General features: G+C 35.6%; 1 protein-coding gene across 9 annotated transcripts in view; it reads left to right on the top strand.

Moving 5' to 3' along the window:
• smap1 (small ArfGAP 1) overlaps positions 1 to 22,881 on the top strand; it is a 141,111-nt gene that overhangs the window by 74,365 nt on the left and 43,865 nt on the right. For 4 of the 9 annotated variants that reach the window (XM_067386347.1, XM_067386346.1, XM_067386351.1 and 1 more), the window contains one exon: positions 18,668 to 18,682. The exons of the other annotated variants lie outside the window; for them this stretch is intronic. In XM_067386347.1, coding sequence (XP_067242448.1) covers positions 18,668 to 18,682 — 15 coding nt within the window. The remainder of the gene's footprint in view (positions 1 to 18,667; positions 18,683 to 22,881) is intronic. 9 annotated transcript variants of the gene reach the window in all.

Here is a 22,881-nt window from a genome sequence, read left to right as displayed (position 1 = left end):
TCAGTCATCAGTGTCACATGATCCTTCAGCAATCATCCTAATATGCTGATTTGGTACTCAAGAAACATTTATTATTATCATTAATGTTATACAGTTGTGCTGATTGTTTTTGTGGAAAGCTCAAAAGAATGTTTATTGATATAGAAAATAAGTCTTTACTGTCACTTTTGATTAATTTAATGCATCTGTTCTGAAAATATTCATTTCTTTAAAAAAAAATCTTTCTGACCACAAACATTTGAACTGTAGTGTCTTTTGTCCTATACAATTTTGGTAACACTTTACAACAAGGTTCTATATATTAACATTAGCTAATGCCATACCTAACATGAAATGACAATGAACAATACTTTTCAGTAAGTTTATTTTAAATTTCTGCATGTATATATTTTTTAACATTTCAAGTTGTATAAACTAAAATGTATTAATGTTATAAACAATTGTAGAATTATGTTACAGAAATATATGTGACCCATGCTAGCAAAATGCGCACGGGCTAATTACGAGCTACAGGCAAAACAAGTGAAAAATTTTGGTCGAATTTGAGGTTTTCACAAAAATTAATTCATTAAACCCTCGTCTAGCGATCCCAATGCTTCATATAGCAATTAAACATCTAAAAGTATTTTTGTTCATTTTCTGAGAGGAGTACCTTTTCTTTGACCGTGAAAAATGCTGTTTTCTCTGCTCGTTTCTTGATGACTGGCGCTTCCAACATTCCAACTTTGTAAATATTCATTACGAATTCTCGATGGCACGAGTCTGAACCAATGAAATGTGATTTTCAGTGGCAATAACTCAATTGCTCATTGCGATTCATTTTGCCAGCATGGGTCACATATTCATTAATTAACATTAACCAGAATTTTATGCTTTAAAATGAATTTATTTAAGTTTCATGAACTAACGAATTAAACCTTTATTGTAAAGTGTTTCCACAGTTTTACTTATTTTATCCAAATTGTATTCTTTCCTCTCCCATTGTGTCAATCCAAATACAGTACAGTCCAAAAGTTTGGAACCACTAAGATTTTTAATGTTTTTAAAAGAAGTTTCGTCTGCTCACCAAGGCTACATTTATTTAATTAAAAATACAGTAAAAAACAGTAATATTGTGAAATATTATTACAATTTAAAATAACTGTGTACTATTTAAATATATTTGACAAAGTAATTTATTCCTTTGATGCAAAGCTGAATTTTCAGCATCGTTACTCCAGTCTTCAGTGTCACATGATCCTTCAGAAATCATTCCAATATGCTGATTTGCTGCTCAATAAACATTTATGATTATTTTCAATGTTGAAAACAGTTGTGTACTCTTTTTTTTTTTTTTTTTTTTTTTTTTTTCAGGATTCCTTGATGAATAGAAAGTTCAAAAGAACAGCATTTATCTGAAATACAAAGCTTCTGTAGCATTATACACTACCGTTCAAAAGTTTGGGGTCAGTAAGAATTTTTTTTTTTTTTTTTTTTTTTTAAGAAATTAAAGAAATTAACACTTTTATTCAGCAAGGATGCATTAAATCAATCAAAAGTGGCAGTAAAGACATTTATAATGTTACAAAAGATTAGATTTCAGATAAACACTGTTCTTTTGAACTTTCTATTCATCAAATAATCCTGAAAAAAAATATTGTACACAAATATTTTGTATAATTGTACACATTAAATGTTTATTGAGCAGCAGATCAGCATATTAGAAGGATCATGTGACACTGAAGACTGGAGTAACGATGCTGAAAATTCAGCTTTGCCATCACAGGAATAAATTACTTTGTGAAATATTATTACAATTTAAAATAACAGTTTTCTATTTGAATATATTTCACAATATTACTGTTTTAACTGTATTTTTAATTAAATAAATGTAGCCTTGGTGAGCAGACAAAACTTCTTCTAAAAACATTTAAAAATCTTAGTGGTTCCAAACTTTTGGACTGTACTGTATGTTAAAATAAAAACATAAAATGTTTATAATAACTATGTATAACAGACCTGATACTAACACAAAGTTATATATGAAAATTGCTTGATCCCTGCTTGAACAGAATCTCTAATCCTCTTGGGCTCAAATGTTATCGATTCACGCAGGATGTATTTTTGCTTTGATAAAAGCTGGATGGAGAGCAACGAAATCGAACAAAAACACAGCTGTCAAAAGACTTTTAAAAGTTGAGTTGTGTGTGTTTAACTTGCTTCTTGATATGTGGAACTCAGCATGAAATGCTGAAAACATAAACAGAGAGATACCACAGCTCTGACAGAATCCTGCCGAATTTAATTGACTTCTTTTAGGAACAGACATTTTCTAGTTTGAGAGAAACTGAGATACTGTCACTTCTAAACTCCCATGTATCTTAAGTTTATTTTTTTTATCTTTTTTAGCAGTAACAAAAATATAGAAGCTAACCAGCCAAATTAGTGTGAAATCTAAGTTACTTGATAGTAATTACTTGTTTATTGAACTGTTCCATAAAAGCAATATCACACTAGCAGTCGTGCTGTTGTAATGACTGCCTACGACCAAATCACAGCCAAACAGAGAACTGGAGTAAATTTAAATGTTTTCTTCATGAGTTTGGTCTCTCTTCCGTGTTACCTCATCAAAACGTTGAGTCATTCCGTCTAAAACCGCCTCGGCGCAACCTCACTTGTCTCTCTCCTCTCTCTTCATTTTCCACTCATAGTCTGCGTCGGAACCGTAGATGCTGATTCACTCTCCAGCCTGAGGACACCAAATAATAAGAAAGTCGGTCACATGATAATGGCCGTTCCTCTCTGCGCTTCCTGCCTAATCTAGGCTAACAATGACCTTGGGCCTGTGCTTATACCACACACACACACACACACACACAAACAGGGAGATGGGTTTCTGATTTGGGGATACAGAAAAGATTGAGAAGGGAGAGGTGATGAGGGAGATGGTGAGAGAAATGAGGTTTGGGAAAGATAGAGATAGAGAGAGAGGAAGACAGAACAAAAGGATAGGAAATGAGAAAGAGAGAGAGGGAAGTATCGAGGGAGATGAGAGAGAGGTGGTGTTGAAAGGAAGGGGGAGACGGAGGAGAGGAAGAGGAGATAAAAGACGAAAAAGGTGTGCTGGTGCAGGGCGTGAGACTGACGGTTGGTGTGAGATTGAGAGTGTATGTGTGTGTGTGTGTGTGTGTGCGAGAGAGAGAGATTCTCACTGGGCCGCTCATGCAGGGAATGGGATTTCAGGATTCACTGTCCACTCTGCCTAAAGGCCTGTGTGTGTGTGTGTGTGTGTGTGTGTGTGTGTGTTAGAGGAAGTGTTCTTGTGTGTTTCTGGTGTATGTGCAGTATAAAATAGCTACAAAAGATACTATGGCTCTGTGACTTCACCAGTGGTTTTATCAAAGATGGGCACTGAGGGATTTCTGCCTCCCAGACCACATGCACAGCCTTTGAAAGTCAACATGAAATCTAAATTGACTGCATTTTTTAATGCCTGCTCCTGTTATCATTGTACAAAAAATCATTTTGTGCATATTAAATAAATGACTTGTCATTTTAGCTGATGTCACCAGCGCCTCTTTTATGATAAATCTATTCCCAATGGATAAAATCCTATTTTCCAGCTGCACAGTTTGGGGAAAAAATCTAATTGTGATTTTTATGATGATAAATTGTGATTGTGATACTAATATTTATGGCTGTCTTACTTTCTTAATTTTCAAATGTTAAACCAACAAACTGTTATTTTTGTCAGAAAACAGCAGGGAATCATTAAAGCTTCTCTTTTGTTGACAACAACTAGTTAAGCGCTTCTCATTAAAAGTTTGGGAAGATAGTTGGTGCATGTTGCGTTTTCAAATGCATGTTGTAAGTGACCCAAAATCAGAGCAGATGCAGAGATGAATGTGGAGCAGCATTTACTGCAAACCGAGCCTCTCCGAGACACTGAAAACACCTGATCATGAGCTGCAAATGTAAGCGCAGATATTTATTTAATGTATTTTATTAAATAACAGCGTTTGCACGTTTGATAATCACACTAAGCCATGTCGCGATTTCAGTTATATTTCGATTAATAGTGCAGCCCTAATTTGAAATATGTCAAAGTTTGTAAGTGAAATAGGTTGCATGTTGCAAATTCATGTTGACTTTAGACTTAGAATTCTCTGACTCATAATAAATGTTCTGTTCTGAGGACACACACACACAGCTTCTGTTCCTCCAGGCTTCCTCCACACCTGTGCTGTGCCCACTGTTCTCCGTCTGTCGTCTGTTATTTATAGAGCACAACTGACCTCGGATCAGACTGACTAAGCTCAGACTGAGGTTTGTTCTCCCACGATGAACCTCCATTAGTCTTGAGTCTCTCTCTCTTCTCATTCAGTTTCTCTTTTTCTTTTTCATTCTTTTAATCAGCATCTTTGTTTTGTTGTACGGGAAAATGATCGAAAAATCCCCCAAACAATAAATGTCCACAAGTAAAAATCACATTCATTTTCTCCATAGGGGAACAGATTTTTAACGATAACTTATAAACCATTAAAGACAGACCTACTGTGATCTCTGAGGTTGTTAATCGATAGTAAATGCTTTGGTTACAGCCATCAGCCTGCATTGTTTCAGATTAATTTGTGGGAAAACGACATTACCCATAAGAAATCTCTGCCAATCGGAGAAAAAAATAAACAAGCAAATTGCAAAAATACTTAAAGGGTTAGTTAACCCAAAAATGAAAATTCTGTCTTCACCCTTGTGTTGTTTTGTACCTGTAAGACTTTCGTTCATCTTCAGAACACAAAAGAAGATATTTTCAATGAAAGCTAGTTCTGTACATTCTATTGACAATTACACAACTAATACTTTGACATTTCAATCCATATGAATTGAGTGGTTTAATCCAAATTTTCTGAAGAGACACAATTGCTTTATATGATGGACTAATTGGATGTACACTTATTTACAAATATGTGTGTGTGTGTATATATATATATATATTATAGCTTTAATATATTATATATTATAATAATAATAATTAGCTATAATATATTATAGCTTTCTATATACAGTATATATGTGTGTGTATATGTATATGTGTGTCTATATATATATGCTAATAAAGCATGCTAATTTATATTATATAATGTGTATATATAATATAGATATATAGAAATCAATAATATATAAATATAAATATATATGTGCTAATGAAGCATGCTAATTTATATTATATTATATAATGTATGTAATATATATATATGTATAGATATATAGATATATAGATATATAGATATATATATATATGTATAGATATATAGATATATATATATATGTATAGATATAGATATAGATATATATAGATAGATAGATAGATATTATAGATTTCTATATATATATATATATATATATAGATATAGATATAGATATAGATAGATAGATATTATAGATTTCTATATATCTATATTATATATATATAGATTTCTATATATCTATATTATATATACATTATATATTATAATTTCTCCACACAGATGTATGTCTGTAGAATAAATTCCAGATTTTGCATGGATGCAAACGTGTTTGTGCACCCGAGACCTCAGCTAATCAGTGTGCACCATGGGAGAGGAAGTTTCCACTGTGATGGAGGTGCACATCAGATGCTGGACTGTATCGGCAGCTTGCAGTTAATGGAGAGTGGTTGAGTCCCTGATGTGTGGTGGAATAATGTCCCCTGATTTGGACAGCCAATCGAGTGGGGAGAAAGTGAGGGAAAGTCTTTATTTTAAATATATATAGGAGATAGGAATGGCATCAGACAATAAACAGATTAAAAAAAAAAAAGATTTACGGAGGCACTGGAGATTACGAGATGTATTTTATATGGAGTGAAATAAAGAACAGAGATGGAGAAAAGAGAGTCGCCCTGCAGGAGGTGGAAAATGCAGTGATTGCTGTGGTGCTGTAAGTTGGCACACTCGGGCCCAGCAAAGTGAGTGCTGCTTTTAAGATTTTTTTTTTTTTTTTTTTCTGCACAAAGCACAAAGGACACACACACGCTATACATGCAGTAATGTACCGTAGCACCTTTAATTAGACCCTCACAAGACCCTCTTTGCACTTTAAGTGTATGTGCAATGACATTTGCAATGCATTTAAATGTGCTCCAAGTATTTTCAGTGGCACAGAAAATGGTCCTGACGCCATTTAAAGCAATAGGCTTTTGTTTAAGTCTTCATGTGATAAGCATTCTGGTGTTCTGATATGTCTTTGGAGAGTGAGATTATTGAGGGATTTTGGTAGCAGAAGTATAGCAGAGCAGCTAACATTGCTTACAGCACCTTGAATATGAATGTGACATGCCTAAGTGAATCAGAATAGTCAACAAAAAACAACAAAAAAATATTATCCAATAGCATTTGACTGGATTGTGGATGTGGTATTGTTGTGGTGATTACTAAGGAAAGCATTATTACTATTGCTCATAAACTAAGGGTTATGGAATTGAACAGGTGCACTACTCTTCAAAAGTATGGGGTTAGTTGTGTTTTTGTTTTGTTTTTTTGTCATTTTATTCAGCAAGGACACATGAAATTGATCAAAAGTGACAGACTTTTCAAAAGATTTCTATTTCACATAAATGCTTTTCATTTGTCCAATTATCCTAAGAAAAAAAATATCATGTTTCCACAAAAATATTATGCAGCACAACGGTTTTCAACATTGACAATAATAATTAATAATTTTACTTGAACACTTAATCAGCATATTAAAATTATTTCTGGATCATGTGACCCTGAAGACTGGAGTAATGCTTTGCCAGGAATAAATTACATTTTATTATATTTTGTTACTTTGTTTTATATATATATATATATATATATATATATATATATATATATATATATATATATATATATATATATATATATATATATATATATATATATATTTATACAATATTGTTACCTATTCCTTTAATAATATTTTTTAAATATTTGAACAATGTTTTCTGAGGTAGTGAAAGCCATTACATTTTCAACAGAGATGTAACTAACTTTTTTTTTTAAGTGATGAATGGTACTATGACAAGACATTTAAGAATGGGGCCCATTTTGAGTTTGTTTTTAACCATTGCTTCAAAGATGCACACTCACACTTCACAGAGTTCACTCATATACATGCTCAGTTTCATAACTGTACAGTGAAAGACTTCTTATACTTAAGTGATTTTTGTGGCTTTGTGGTTATGTAACATATTCAGACAGTGGCTACAACAGACATCACTTAAACATGGGAGAACCCTTCAGCACCTTTAGGATTTATCTTATTCACATGTTACAGTAGTGAGAGAAACGCAGTTTCCTCTGTTGTTTCTCTGTTTTATGTATATATGTCTGTTAATTCATGGGTGTTTCCCTGTGCTCACTGCTTCCAGTTGTGTTAGACATGTTTTGGATCTAGTTTTTGGGAGTTTGGACTGTACGGTGTGTAAAAAGTATGGACATATTGTAATGTAAATATGGGCACTATATACAATGTTTTTGAAGGATCTAACATTAATCTTAGGTAACTTTACTTACTTGTATTTAATGTTTAAAAATTAAAAGCAAATGTTTTCCTTTGCTTTAGAAATCATTAAAGTAGTATGGATGCACAAACTTTGTAAAGAAACCCATTTAAGTCTCTGTTTTCTGGGGTGTCCAAACCTAGACCTTGGCCACTGTTTTGGAGTTTTGATCCAATTTGCCTCAAAACACCTGCCTGGAAGATTCTAGTGTGCCTAGTAAGACTGGTTTGTTTCAGGTGTGTTAAATTGGGGTTGTAGCTAAACTCTACAACCACACACATAAGGCCATATATAACTACATTATCCAAAATACGTATTAAATAGAAATGTTTTTAGCTGAGTCTTGAAGGTAGACAAAGATGAGATATTACGAAGTGTAAGGGGCAGTGAATTCCATAATTTAGGAGCATTAACACTAAATGACCTTCCACCTACAGCGGACAACCAAAAACAAGGGATGGGCAAAAAACCAAGTTCAGATGATCTAAGATCAAAGTTGAAAGCGGTGTCATGTAAATGGCCCCTGAGATGTTTCTCTAATCAAACACACCTGATTCAACTCATCAGCTCATTAGTAAAGACTCCAAGACCTCAAATGGGTGTGTTAAATAAGAGAGACAGGACCAGTGTTGAGAACCACTGCTCTAGTACTTTACATCCCTGGTGTGTGTGTTGCCGGTGAGGCTGCGGCAAGTGTGTGACTTGGAAAGGAGTGTACCATATTAGTCAACAAGCTACGTGTGAGCCAGTAAACGTATAGATCAGAGCTTGTCAGCACACGCTGTGCGCTGCGTATTGCAGGAGCATAAATCAGAAGAAGACATGATAACACAGAACTCAAGATAACACCATACAAAGCCATACCACAGCTGAGATATGAGGCTATGAAAGGCCTGTCTTCATTTTCTTGATTCGTTTTAGACAATGTAGGCTGTTTTTGTTTAAACCTGAACTGAATTTGAAATTTGTGAAAAATGACATTAGTCTTATATTCAATATTTAGTTTCTGTGAACAGAACTTGTTTCGTTCACCACTCTTTGAGTATCAATGCATTTGTGTCTGAGTCTTGCGTGGTCCATATTGCAGCTTATTCTGGCCAAGAGCTGCCCATTTATAGAGACCATCTGACCAAAATCTAAAGCGATCAACCACATTTAATTAGGTTTTTACCTGTCTGAAAGACTGTTCACACTGTCAGTCCAAATCCGATTTTTGTGCATATCCGTTTAAAATTTTTTTTATTTATCATTATTATTATTTATTTATTTATTTTTTTTAAATCCGTTTCGAGCCACATTTCATAAGTGGTTTGAAATCCTACGCACAGTGGCTATACATTGTCATGTTGTAAATAAGACAATATCTGTATTGCAAACCCCTCCATGTTGCAGTGTTGTTTGTTGTTTTTGGTGTGTGCCTACCAACCCAATGTCATTGCCGTAGAAACCAATGCAGATATTCCGGAAAACGAAAGAGCAGCATGGGACACACAAATCTGATCTGAACAGTTGCGATACATGATGTGGACAGTCAAAAATTTAGATCAGATTCCAATTAGATACACTACCGGTCAAAAGTTTTTGATTTAAGATTTTTTATTGTTTTTATTATATTATAGTCTTCAGTGTCACATGATCCTCCAGAAATCATTCTAATATGCTGATTTCTTCTCAAGAAACATTTATGATTATTATCAATGTTGAAAACAGTTGTGTACATTTTTTTTCAGGATTATTTGATGAATAGAAAGTTCAAAAGAACAGCATTTATCTGGAATAGAAAGCTTTTGTAACATTATCACTACCTTTCAGTAAGAGTTTTTTTTTTGATCAAAAGTGACAGTATAGACATTTATAATGTTGCTAAAGCTTTATATTTCAGATCTGTTCTTTTGAACTTTCTATTCATCAAATAATCCTGAAAAAAAAAAAAAACTGTTTTCAAGGGGTGGTTTTATCTGAAATATCACTAATACAAGATTTTGCAGTTTTTTGTGGTAACAATCCATTTCCTTACACTTAAACTTTCTACCAAAATACTATTTTTATAGTAATTATTTAGTTTAGTTGAATATGTTACTTAACATAATTCACATTTGCATAAATTGACATTTTCTTCTTAAAGGGATAGTTCTCCCAATAAAATTGAGAAATGTACGTTCTTTAGATCATTTATACACCCTCGTCAAAACATTAGACCCCACTGACTTTAATTCTATAGACAAAAATATGAGACATTTGTGTTACAAAAGAGGGGAAAAAAAAATTTAAGTTTGGAACGATATTTCAAAATATCTTTTGTGTTCCACCTGAAGTTCCAGTGTAGGTTTGGAACAACATGAGGGTGAATAAATGATGACAGAATTTTCATTTTTTTGGGGGGGTTCAACTATTCCTTTAACTACCACACTGGCATACTTGATGCACAGAAGACTTAAAGGTGATAGAGAGGATTTTTCCGTCGACTGAGAATCCAAAGACTGTTTGGATTTTTAAATGCGCGCATGCGTAAGAAGACCCCCTTCCTTCACAGCTCATTTCAAAGGAACGCCTCCCAAAAAAACTCATGCACGAGTATTCGAACACGAGTGTTTACCACCGGCATTCGCTGTGTCGTGTTAGTGGATTCATTATGTCGGACTCACCGCAGGTAACTCATAATCTGCAGTTGTTACTCCTGTCTCCTGGCAAAAACATTGCATGCAGCGCCTGTGGAGTGTGGAAAGTTACTGGAGCGCGCAGCCGCGCTCGTCTCTCACAAGGAACATCATGGCAGTGATTGACAAGCCAGAGGGCCAATCTGATTGGCTGATGTTTTTAAGGCCCTACCTCGTGCACAGATGATGTATATTAATATTATTCCTTTCAGTGCACCTAATAAATAGTCTTTTATCAGTTAAAGACAGTTTCAAGTAATATTGCAAAAATGTATAAAACAAAACATCCTCTTTAGCATCTTTAACCAGAAGCTGCTCACTACGGCCTGTAATATAGTGTTAAAACGGCTCTTTCCCCCAGCACCGCCTTCATCTCTACCTCCGCCTTTCAACAACACATCTGCCTCCAGCCCCCACCGCTGGCAACCTTAATGCGACAAGAGCCTCGTGTACGAGAGCGAGAGAGTGAAGGGCGCCCTAAATGAGCAGCGTCCTCTGACAAACAACACTCTTCACCTTAACTAGACATCTCCCTCCCCCACCATACGCTCAGTCACCCTGCAGGGACCCAGTTTAGTTTCACACCACACGCAATCGCATGCACACACAAACCTGCAAACAGCCGATCGATAGCAGTGCCGCAGGGAGTCTGATCAATATTGCCTGAATTTGGAGCAGCGGGAGAGCTGCGAATTAGCTGAGACTGTTTCCAGGCATATATATCGGCATCGAGGGAGCCCAAACGGCTTACTCTGTCTAAAATGTGTTTTTGTATGATGCATTTGTGTTGCATTCATTTGCATTTTTACACATATGAGAACTCACACAAAATCCACTAGTGTCCACTTAAACAGTCACCATCTTCATTAAAGGTGTCGGATGCAGAACCGAAGCACAAAAATGTCATAAAAGAACATTTTGTCCTGGTGGGTTTGAAGCCTCATTTCTAAACCTTCCACTGGAGGCGGAATATTAGCGAAGTTTCAGAGTAACGAAAGCACGAAGGCGCTAGGTGGGAATCATAATTAGATCTGCGGCAGCTTTTAGGCATTCGGTTGAGGAAATGAGGGCTAGGATTTCTCAAGCCCTATGGAGTTCTTCATGATGAAGATAAGCATTTATGAAAAGTCTTAATTAAAAGTTTATTGCCGGCGGAAGGTCGGTTGATGGTGGCTGTTGCCTTTATGCATCTGTTTGTGTGAGGCTGAGAAAGATAAGATCTCAGAAACCTGCCTTGGATGTTGTTTGGCCATATTTGAATACATCTGAACACAAACATAAAAGCATGTTGCTGTAGTTACAATACTTGTTTTTGTCAGAAAAGACCCCCTTCTGAGTGTCATGAACCGAGACCTGTGAAAACGGCAAATCCAATTACTTTATGCAAAGTGAGATTAGTTGTATTTTTATTAAGAACAAAATAAAACTTGCATTCAAATCTATTAATGCCGCCTTATGCCCGATTTCTTTGATGTGGCAAGAGCAAATGAGTTTTGGAGAACAGTCAGAGGAAAGTGCATCAAAAAATGCATCTGAAAGTGGCGAGTAGATGGAACGCCTCTTCTGAAAGCAAACAAGGAACTTCTAAGAGGCTTTTTTCTTTTAATTGTATCTCCGCTATCTCCCACCATTTCTCTCTTTTAATAAGCCATCTTTTACAAAGTCTGACAGCGTCCTTAAACGTGTTTTGCATTGATCTCTGGGCCTGTGGCCTGCCTGTCTGCGCCACAGCAGACCCTAGAATAGGGTCATCTCCCATAACACCGGCTATGCCTGATGAAATCTCTTCCCCTCCTGACCCAATGGCCTAATGTGAAATTTGTGCCAAGAATGTTTAGTTTTTTTGCATAAATTAAATGTTTTTCTTTTAATGTTGAAATGCTTTCTCCTGTCCTTGTTAAATGTGCAGAGACTGATATAAGTCATTTGTATGTTGACTTCCTAGAGAGCGTTAAAGTGTTGTTGTATTTGTTTGAGACATCTGACATGTCAACTTCTGGCTAGAGCTGGGTATCGATACGCGTTTTCCGATTTGATTTCAATTCAGATTCCCATCCACTCTGTTTGATTTAGATTAAATTTGTTTTCATTCTGAATTTTTCCAAAATATTGTATTCGAATATTTTGTCTCGTAAAAAACGAATATTTGAATATTCGTTTATTTAAATGAGGTTAAACGTGAAAGACGTTATTGTTTTATATTCATCAATAATTTGTAACCATTTTTGAACAAGCTTACAATTAGGAAATATACACAACAAGCTTACATGATATCTTAAAGTTTTCTTTTAGTTCAAAGTATTAAACAATATGTGTAAACAGAAAATATTAAGAACAAAAGCATTTAATCTCTAGCAGCGCAAGCGGGAAAAATACTAATAAAGCAGACAGCGCCAGTTATTGTACAAAACGTACATAATACACTCGAGTCAGTATATGGTTATCGTGTTTATATTGTTTCACATGTTCATGTTGAGAAAAACAATAATATCCAATACGTTTCTAACAGTAGCACTTTGTTTTCTGTTCGTAAATATATCTCCCTCAACGAAACTTAAAGGAAGCATGTGTCTCAAAATAATTTTGCTATCAGATAAGTGATCATCTTTGCTCACTCGGGGATAACTTACAGCTGCGCTTACCTGTCATGAATGCAGTGATGGACAGCTGTCTTTCCTCACTCGACGGGTATTTAGAGTTCATGTGCTTTCTCATTATGGTGTTGATATTATTATAACTTCATCTAAGTAATTCCAACCTTTGCGAGGCAGACGACAACATTATGTGACGATCAAATAAAATAAACTTGTTAAACATGCTCCACAGCGCCACCTGGTGCATTTAGTTATAACTGCGAGTTTTAGTGCTTAGGGTTTATCATGGATTCACTGCATTTATGGCCAGCAAAGCAACATATTTGAATTTTACTAGTATTTTTATTTTTCGAATTTTTATTTTTAAGCTAGATCGATATTAGAGTATCATATTAATAAATGCTGGGTAGCTTGTGTTGATAAATGGCATGCAATTAATTTTAAAATGTGTTGTATGATGGAGAAAATGCTGTATTACTGTTACCAAAAAATAAAGCTGCATCTGATTATGCTATGTTAGCTACTCTACAAAATGGTGTTTTTCTCTGAGGCATGGTAAAATCATGGTACTCTCGGAAAATCAAGAGAACTAGATTTAAACAGTAAGATTAAACGTGCTGAGCTATATAACAATAATTCGTTTTCTGTCTATAAATGTATCCAAACATTTGTTCCCTTGTCTAATAAAACACGTAATATATTAAAGCATCTTTGGTGTTTCAATGGTTTCTACAAAGTAAAACCGGAAACCGAGGGTAACGCGGGTATGACTCCCGGACACGTCCAATATTCTTGGTTAAAATCGCAATTTTCTCACAATTTACAAATAGTTGGAAACATTTGGGATGTTGTAAGTACTCAACTGAACAAAATATATAATACTAGCCTTTTGGATAAATATTACATATTGTGCCTTAAAATCCACTATAAAGAAGTATGTCCTATATAGTAAGAATGTGTGTACATTTCGAAATCTTAAAAGATACCTGCATGGAATTAGAGCTGTAATTAATTTCTGTAATTACATCTATAATTACATTTTTGAGCCTTCCCTTACCCCTTAAGCAACCCTTAAACCACCCCATACCACCAAACCTGTATCCCATCTTAATAGCTGCAAAAGTGTTTTGCAATACAATATGAACAAAGTAAGTGCATAGTCAATCAACACAATTTCTTTACAGTTCTGTTTGGTGACTCTGGTGGCACAGAAATCACACACTTCACCTTCAGAATTGCTATTAAACTCAGTTTATGCATTTCTCACTGTTTATTTGGACACCTCTACGAGTTCGAGACCTCTATGTGCGGCTGTGCACGACATAACTATGGATCCAGGTTGTATATGAGACTGTAAAAGTGTAATTTGCTGCCCGGTGGTTTATGTTTCTTTTATTATTAATGAACTTACTGAGAAGTTATGGGTGCTTTGATTATGTGTGGCATTGTTTCATTGTGTGGGAGTTGGGGAAAAAAACAGAAAGGAGAAAGGAAAACTGTTTTCATAGCACCCCTTCAGTCTTTTCTCATCTGTGGCCGAAGGGTTGGCCCCCCCCCATCTTCCCCATTTACACCGTCAGACCCTGCAAGCTGAACATTGCATTTGACCTTTGCAAAAACAATTTGGAAAGCGTGAGGATCCAGTAGGCGTGAAAATGACTGTGTGGTTAGAAGCCTGGAGTGGAGAGACTGTAACTCCCACCCTGTGTGTATGTGCGTGTCCCTACCGAGATTGAGGCCTAACCACCGTATTGACTTGAGGCTTGAGGTGCGAGTGAAGTGGCTCTGGGGTTTCAGACAGTCCTCGTTGAGCTTCGTATATACTGCAGTGAGGGCATCATCATTAACCTCAACATCTCAGCCCATCCACTCAGAATTCACATTAGCTGATATACAGGCCAGAGTGATGTCAAGATAAAAGGTGAGGGATAGAGTGAGGATGGGGGGGGTTCTGGAAAGATGAGGGTGCAGGCAACCTTTAGAGAATGAGATCACACAGCAGGAGGGCCATGATAACACACACACCTGCAATTCAGAGGATGCGCTGCAAATAATCATCATCCGTCACTTTGATGAAACTGGGTTGTAAATGTTCCGTCATGCTCCGTTGTTATTTTCATTTTCCTGAAAATGATATAGATGTATGGCATTCCATTTATATGTGCACATTTGTTCTTGATATACCCAATATGAATATTTTCAATAATTAAAAATGACAAGTCCTAGCCTGTGCATTCACAACTCACACTTTCATCTGTGAGGTTAACCTTCTATTTTACCCAGCTATCACGTACTCTACCGTTCGAAGGTTTGGGGTCAATAAGATGCTGTTCTTTTGAAAAAAAAAAAATCTGTGTGATGGTTTCTACAATAATATTAAATAGCACAGGTTTCAACATTGATAATAAGAAATGTTTCTTTCCAAACATTTTAGAATGATTTGTGACACCGAAAACTGAAGTAATGGCTTCTGAAAATTCAGCTGTTCCATACTAGTTATAATTTAAGCCTGTATCATTTATTTGGTCTATAATGACCTAAACATCATAAAATATAGGCTATAGTGGAAGTTCATGAAGATAGAAAGAATTAAAGTCAAACAGTTCTGTAAATCTGTCTTTATTATTTTGATCACAATTGATTTGAAAAGTCAAATTGTAATCATAGTTCTCCCTCTATTTCAAGTTACAATGTTCAGTAAAATATTTGCTTGGCATTTTTAATGTGACATTTACTACAAAAAATTAAAGTATGTCTGTTGTAATTTTCAGTTTAAATATATATACATCCCTAAAACAAGATGTATTTGCTTGTAAAGCAAAACTGCATAAGAAATTAAGACTTGCTTTTAGTGAATGTATCTTTTTTTCAAGTGTATTTTGTTTTTCTGCACTGATAGATTTTTTTTCACTAGTTTGAAGTTATAAGCAAGTTAAAAAAGACAAAATACACTTCTTAAAGATACATTTTTTAATCTTATTCAGTGTTGCTTCTCAAGTAAATCTTGTTACAAGATTTTTTACTGGAAAACAAAACAGGCTAATTAAACTTATTTAGAAGTCAGTTTTTGCTGTTAATATCACAAGACCCTTTGTGGAAACAGCTCTTTTAGCTTTTCTAAGTGCAGTGTTGTAAGTTTTTGGCTTTTTCCTTTATATTTTGCTCTTCAAATAGACAGAAAAAGACAAGTCACTGAGGTTTTGCTATAACAATAACAATATTTCATGAATTTGTCTAGGAATGTATCATTTTTCTCGACAAATCCTCACTCACATCTATTTTTGTATCCATTTTCTTCAATTCTAACCCCTATTGGCTTCCTTTTACTGTGGGATTTTTTTTTTTTTTTTTTCTAAAATAGGGAAATGCAATAGACTTATTTTTTTATATTTATTTTATAATAGCTGAAAGCAGATTTAATTGTCTGTCAATGTTTTTAAACTTCATTAAATAACAGAAAATGTACAATATAATTAATGCAACATCTGCTGTAGAATGTTTGTGCAACATTACTTTTCGCCACCACCTTGCAATTCCTGCTACGCTTTTGCTTGACTGTCAAATGAATTAAGTGCAGCTACCATTTAAAAAAAAAAAAAAAAAAAAAAAAAATGTCTGGCAACTGAGGTTTTTGACCCCTCAAAGTTGGTTTCCTTAGCCTTCACAAAAGCAGTGTCTAGGGAAGCGCACGGTGCGTGTGTGTGTATGCATGCAAGCAGGCAGGCATGGAAGTATCAGTGTGCCGGAGTCTCCTCAGTGTGATGTGTGTTGACAGTTTGTGACGGGCCAGAAGCTTGGTCCAGAGCCCCCTGCAGTGCATCATTCACAGAAGTGAGCCCTCGCACCAGCGTTCCCTCTCCCTCCCCACACATCTTTTGTTGATCTGTTGAATTTTCATGCCTGTCCATCCCGTCTAATGCTAACAAAGGCTTGCGACTGGAAAATGCCCACTACCCAGCACATACATAATACAGATTACAGTGGCCATGTTTACTGTGAAATGTTTGAAAACACACACACTCACATCCATACATATGCATGCAATACATTGCATGGGCTTACAGCATATAAACAAGCTCTGTTTTCATCTTTCTCCCCTCATCTCTCATCATCCCTTCAGGCCATCAGCAGGCTCACAGATTTAAGCTGAATTGTAATGCTAGTCATTCACAAAATTCTACACATTCCCTACCCTTTATGAATTTGTTTATGAAATATTTTGGCCAGTCTTAATATGCTTTCAGCCAGTGTTAATTTTGTCATTGAAACTGAGTTTTCAGCAGCCATTACTTCAGTCTTCAGTGTCTCATGAACCTTCAGGAATCAGACTAATATGAAGATTTGGTGCTCAAACATTTCCTTTTCACTGCTTAATATTTTTGTGGAAGCCATGACACTTTTTTTTTTTTTCAGGATACTTTGAAAAGAAAGAAAGTTCAAAAGAACTTAACATTAGTAACAGTATAAATGTCTTAAAACGTGTTATAAAATTTCACTTTTCAGCAATTTATTGCGTACTTGCTAAATGAAAGTGTTAATTTCTATATGACTTTTGAATGTTTATGACGAAATAAGATATTAACAGTGGACTGACATTATTTTTAGAAGAAAAAATTAAGAAAAATGTGATCAAATAATCCAGTCCTAGTATGTTGTGGTCTGTTTGCCTTAAATTGCTTAAAATCAGATGGCAAAAATGTTATTTGAAAGTTATTTTTTTATTAATTAAAATGACAGATGTATGAAATTATATATGAAAGGATATATTTTAGTGAGAATACAAACAACATAAAACTGTGTATGTGCACTTAGCTGTTTAAAAAAAAAAAATGTTGTTTTTTTAAAACATCTGTTCTGAGAAATCTCTTCAGAGCACAAAAATTCTCCCCAGGTTCCATCTGGGCCTGTCAATTAGTCTGTCATTTGTCCCGTATTTCTGAGTTTTCGAACTACGGCTGCATCAAGCTGCAATGCTGCCCTTGTGCCACAGGAAGTATGGACTCTAAAAGAAAGCATGTGGATTAACAGCTGATTAAAGAGGAATTGGAATAAAGTAATCAGTGGTGTAAGTGCCTGTGCTGATTACGAGCTGAAGACTCCTCAGGCCACCCCAGTTTAGATCCCCGATAAGCACAGTGATGAACTATAATTAAAGATAAGCATATTAAATGATAACCGAGTCCTGCTCTCTCCCCCCACGGCACAAGCCTCCGTCTCTACATTCTGTGCTTCCGCTGGCAGATGTTGCCACGCTTCCATTAACCACTGGCTGCGGTTTGTGCTGTTTTAATTACTGGAAACTGAATGAGTTTGACTGCTTATCATGTTTTGTAACAGGGGTTTAATTTATTACATCCACCTTTAGTGTTTGGCGACTAAAGCCCATAACGCTGCTTGGACGGTCAGATTAGAAGTTTGGCACTAATTGTTGTAAAATATTAAATAGGTTTGCATTATATTAGTTGGCAGTCTTTTTATTTGTTAGTGTTTGTGCCAACGGGAACTGGTCTAACAAGCCTTCAAAGCACTTCTCGCCTGTCTTTCTGTTTCTCACTGTGGTTTCACAAATAATTAATACCTCTGCTCTGGCTTCTGTGAAGTGAGGCCTTTGTCCCGGTCTGTGAGTGTGTAAAGGGACTGTGCTACAGGAAGTGGCATGTGCCCACTCATAAGCTCTAGAACACACTGTACTTTCAGCAGAGAGCTTCCACTATTATTAATTCTGGCCTGCAGAAGTAGAGCAGAACATCTCTTCTGTTCCTCCTCAAGATGCCAGATCCCATCCTTCCCACATTTATTTTATCTTATCTTATCTTCTATTCATTTGTAATCTAGAGTTTGTCATTTAATATGTTTTCTTTTTTATTTCACAGACAAGAAAACGCTATGTAGGTATTTTGTGTTTGTTTACAGTATGTTGTGCTGTGTTGTTTTGTCTTGTCCACTTTGTTGGGTCCCTTATAACATTGTACCTTTTAAACCATAGTTTCTATTAATAGCTATTCATAATAGCTAAGTCTGTTAGTAGTATGTACAGTGCTCAGTGTAAATGAGTACACCCCCTTTGAAAAGTAACATTTACAATATCTCAGTGAACACAAAAACTATTTTCAAAATGTTGACAAAACTAAACTTAATATAACATCTGTTTAACTTATAACATGAAAGTAAGGTTAATAATATAACTTAGATTACACATTTTTTCAGTTTTACTCAAATTAGGGTGATGCAAAAATGAGTACACCCCACAACAAAAACTACTACATCTAGTACTTTGTATGGCCTCCATGATTTTTAATGACAGTAACAAGTCTTCTAGGCATGGAATGAACAAGTTGGCGACATTTTGCAACATCTGTCTTTTTCCATTCTTCAAGAATGTCCTCTTTTAGAGAGGATGGAGAGTGATGCTCAACTTGTCTCTTCAGAATTCCCCATAGGTGTTCGATTGGGTTCAGATCAGGAGCCACTGAATCACTTTCACCCTGTTCTTTTTCAGAAATCCAACAGTGGCCTTAGATGTGTGTTTAGGATCATTGTCATGTTGGAAAAGTGCACAACGACCAAGGGCACGGAGTGATTGTAGCATCTTCTCTTTCAGTATAGACCAGTACATCTGTGAATTCATGATGCCATCAATGAAATGCAGCTCCCCGACCCCAGCAGCACTCATGCAACCCCACATAAGGACACTGCCACCACCATGTTTCCCTGTAGACACAAAATTTTTCTTTGTATTCCTCAACTTTGTGATGCCATACAGTTTTGAAGCCATCAGTTCCAAAAAACATTTATCTTGGTCTCATCACTCCAGAGTATAGAGTCCCAGTAGTCTTCATCTTTGTCACCATGGGCCCGAGGTGTTAACTTCCGTGGATGACCTAGACGTCTCTGTGAGATGGTTGCAGTTCCATCTTTTTAAAATGTTTGTACCACTTTTGCAACAGTATTCTCACTGATAAGTAAAGCTTTGCTGATCTTCTTGTAGTCTTCACCTTTCTGGTGTAAAGAAATTATATTCTTTCTCAGGTCTTGAGACATTTCTCTTCCCTGTGGTGCCATTGCTGACAGCATGAAATGGGAAGGGGTTTTAACACCCTTTTATAGTCAACTGTCTGCTTGACACCTGTGTAATGAATAATTAGACTTACCTGTGGTTGAATTCTTGTTAAATTAGACATTTGTAGTCTAAAATTTAGCTTTGCTCCAGAGACTTTCAGTGGGGTGTACTCATTTTGCATCACCCTAATTTGAGTAAAACTGAACATTTTGTTCTCTAAGTTATATTATTAACCTTACTTTCATGTTTTAAGTTAAACAGATGTTATATTAGTAGTCTTGTCAACATTTTGGAAATTGTTTTTGTGTTCATTGAGATATAAGGTGCGTCCCAATTCGCGTACTTATGCACTATTCTATGACGTTTTTAAGTATAAATAGTGCGAGTAGTGTGTTCACACTGAAAATTCCAAAAAGAAAAAGTACACTTTAAATACCCGGATGATGCACTAAATTAACGGAAAAAAACGAAGTGTGGAATGTTGGACACTTCGTGCACTCAACTGTTGCAGCTTTAGTTACGTAGAGGAGGGGAAGGGAGGATCGGACTCCGTTGTTAAATGACAAAATAACCTTATACAATTCACACACTACATGGATGAGTGCATAGTGCACAAATACATAGTGTATAAGTGCATAGTGTATAGTGTGTCATTTGGGACGCAACTATTGTTTAAAATGTTACTTTTCAAAGGGGGTGTACTCATTCACGCCAAGCACTGTATTTATAACTACTGTAAACTATAAACGAATAATTGTTTTCTTTCTTTTAATGTTTGTTTCGGTCATGAATAAAACAAAGTTTTCAGTTGTATTGTAGAAACAATAACTGTAGTAACTGGTGTTATGGCAGAAACTATGGTTCTGGTAAATGTTGTTTTTATTTAACCCACAGATTATCTTTGAATATTGTATGTGATGTCTTGTAATACACTTGTCTGCATTATTCATAAAAAAACTACATCATTTCTTGGTCTTTGAACACCTAGAAAAATAACGTAACAGTCCATTAATCAATACGAATACTTGTATCTCCCTCTCCAATATTCATAGCTGTAATGCATGAAGTTGTGAGTGCCCAGCCGAGTGCGTTCAGATTTTTCATCAGTCCAGAAGTAGAGAATGAGTGGCCCTGTTCATACTGCCTGAGCGCACATGAGCATCTCCCTCTGATCCTGTTTGCATGGCGCGGGTGCATCGAGTGTGAGGGAATGTGACCCAAATGGAATTATTCTTCCATCAAAGGGAAGTATTCATGAATTAGAAATGACCTTGATTGGAGAGGCCCCAGAGACACAACGCCACAGTTCAAGCAATTTCACACCCGTTCACTGAACGACTTTCGAAAGAGTGATGGAGGCAGTGAGGAAGGGCTGAGAGAGGATGAGATGCACTGAAAGAGGTGTGGAGGAGAAAGCCAGGTGTATAGATTAGATATCTATAAATAAAAAGCATAGCATGGAGAAAAAAAAAAGAACAATAAAACGATAGACTACTCTTCAAATCGGTCAGCAGTGTTTTAATATTATTTGTATTTTCAAATTTATTTTTTATATATTTTTAGTTTAAATTAATTTTTTTTTCCATTTTTAGCTATTTTGTTTTGTGCTTAACGGTACCCTAGAATTAAATATTGAATTTATATTGGCATAGTTGAATAACAAGAGTTCAGTACATGGAAAAGACATACACTGAGTTTCAAACTCCATTGTTTCCTCCTTCTTATATAAATCTCATTTGTTTAAAAGACCTCCGAAGAACAGGCAAATCTCAACATAACACCAACTGTTACGTAACAGTCGGGGTGTACGCCCCCAATATTTGCATATGCCAGCCCATGTTCAAGCCATTAGACAAGGGCAGCCAGTATTAACGTCTGGATGTGCACAGCTGAATCATCAGACTAGGTAAGCAAGCAAGAACAATAGCAAAAAATGGCAGACGGAGCAATAATAACTGACATGATCCATGATTACATGATATTTTTAGTGATATTTGTAAATTGTCTTTCTAAATGTTTTGTTAACATGTTGCTAATGTACTGTTAAATGTGTTTAAAGTTACCATCGTTTCTCACTGTATTCACAGAGACGAGAGAGCCGTCGCTATTTTCATTTTTAAACTTGCAGTGCAAGCGCGAGCTCCGGGGGCGGGGGAGCACGAGAATTAAAGGGGCCGCAACCTATATATCGGTGCATAGTTAATGATGCCCCAAAATAGGCAGTTAAAAAAATGAATTAAAAACAATCTATGGGGTATTTTGAGCTGAAACTTCAGACACATTCAGGGGACACCTTAGACTTATATTATATTATCTTTTAAAAAGAATTTCAAGGGCACCTTTAATATTACTAATTAGGTTTAATATATTTTTATATATTTCCAGTTAGTAATTTCAGGGCTTCAATCAAAATTAAAGGGTTAGTTCACCCCAAAATGAAAATGTTAAACGCCCGTAAGACTTTCATTCATCTTTGGAAGACAAATGAAGATCTTTTTGATGACAATGCTGTCAGATTTCCTTCCATAGACTGCCTTTGCATTGACCACTTTAACGCTTCAAAAAGTTCATAAAGAGATAGGAAAACTAATCTATTCGAGCCGTTTAGTCAACATTTTCTGAAGAGAATTGATCACTTGTTATGATGAACAGATTTGATTTAGACTTTTACTCGCATGTATCAGCCAACATAAACAGAAGCTCAACCAAACCTGAATGATGCACAGGAACAAACCTCTTTTGAAAGCTCAAACGTTCTGCGTAACACACGAGAATGAACCTCATTGGTTACGCAAAATGTTCGCGCTTCCGGAAGAGGTTTGTTGTTGTGCATTATTCAGGTTAGGTTGAGCTTCTGCTTATGTTAACCCTTAAGCAGAAAACCCTTAACCCTTTAACAAAAATGTTAATAGTTTTAGTTAATAATTTAAACACTCATTTTTGGTCTGCTCACCTCCATTAATATAAAGTTTAATTTAAATTGAGAGCGACCCTTGCTGTGTGACCTCTGATCTTCCCAAAGTTGAG

This window comes from Chanodichthys erythropterus, chromosome 5 (assembly GCF_024489055.1).
Source record: "Chanodichthys erythropterus isolate Z2021 chromosome 5, ASM2448905v1, whole genome shotgun sequence".
Classification (NCBI taxonomy): Eukaryota; Metazoa; Chordata; class Actinopteri; order Cypriniformes; family Xenocyprididae; genus Chanodichthys; species Chanodichthys erythropterus.
This window is presented reverse-complemented; position numbering and strand designations above follow the sequence as displayed.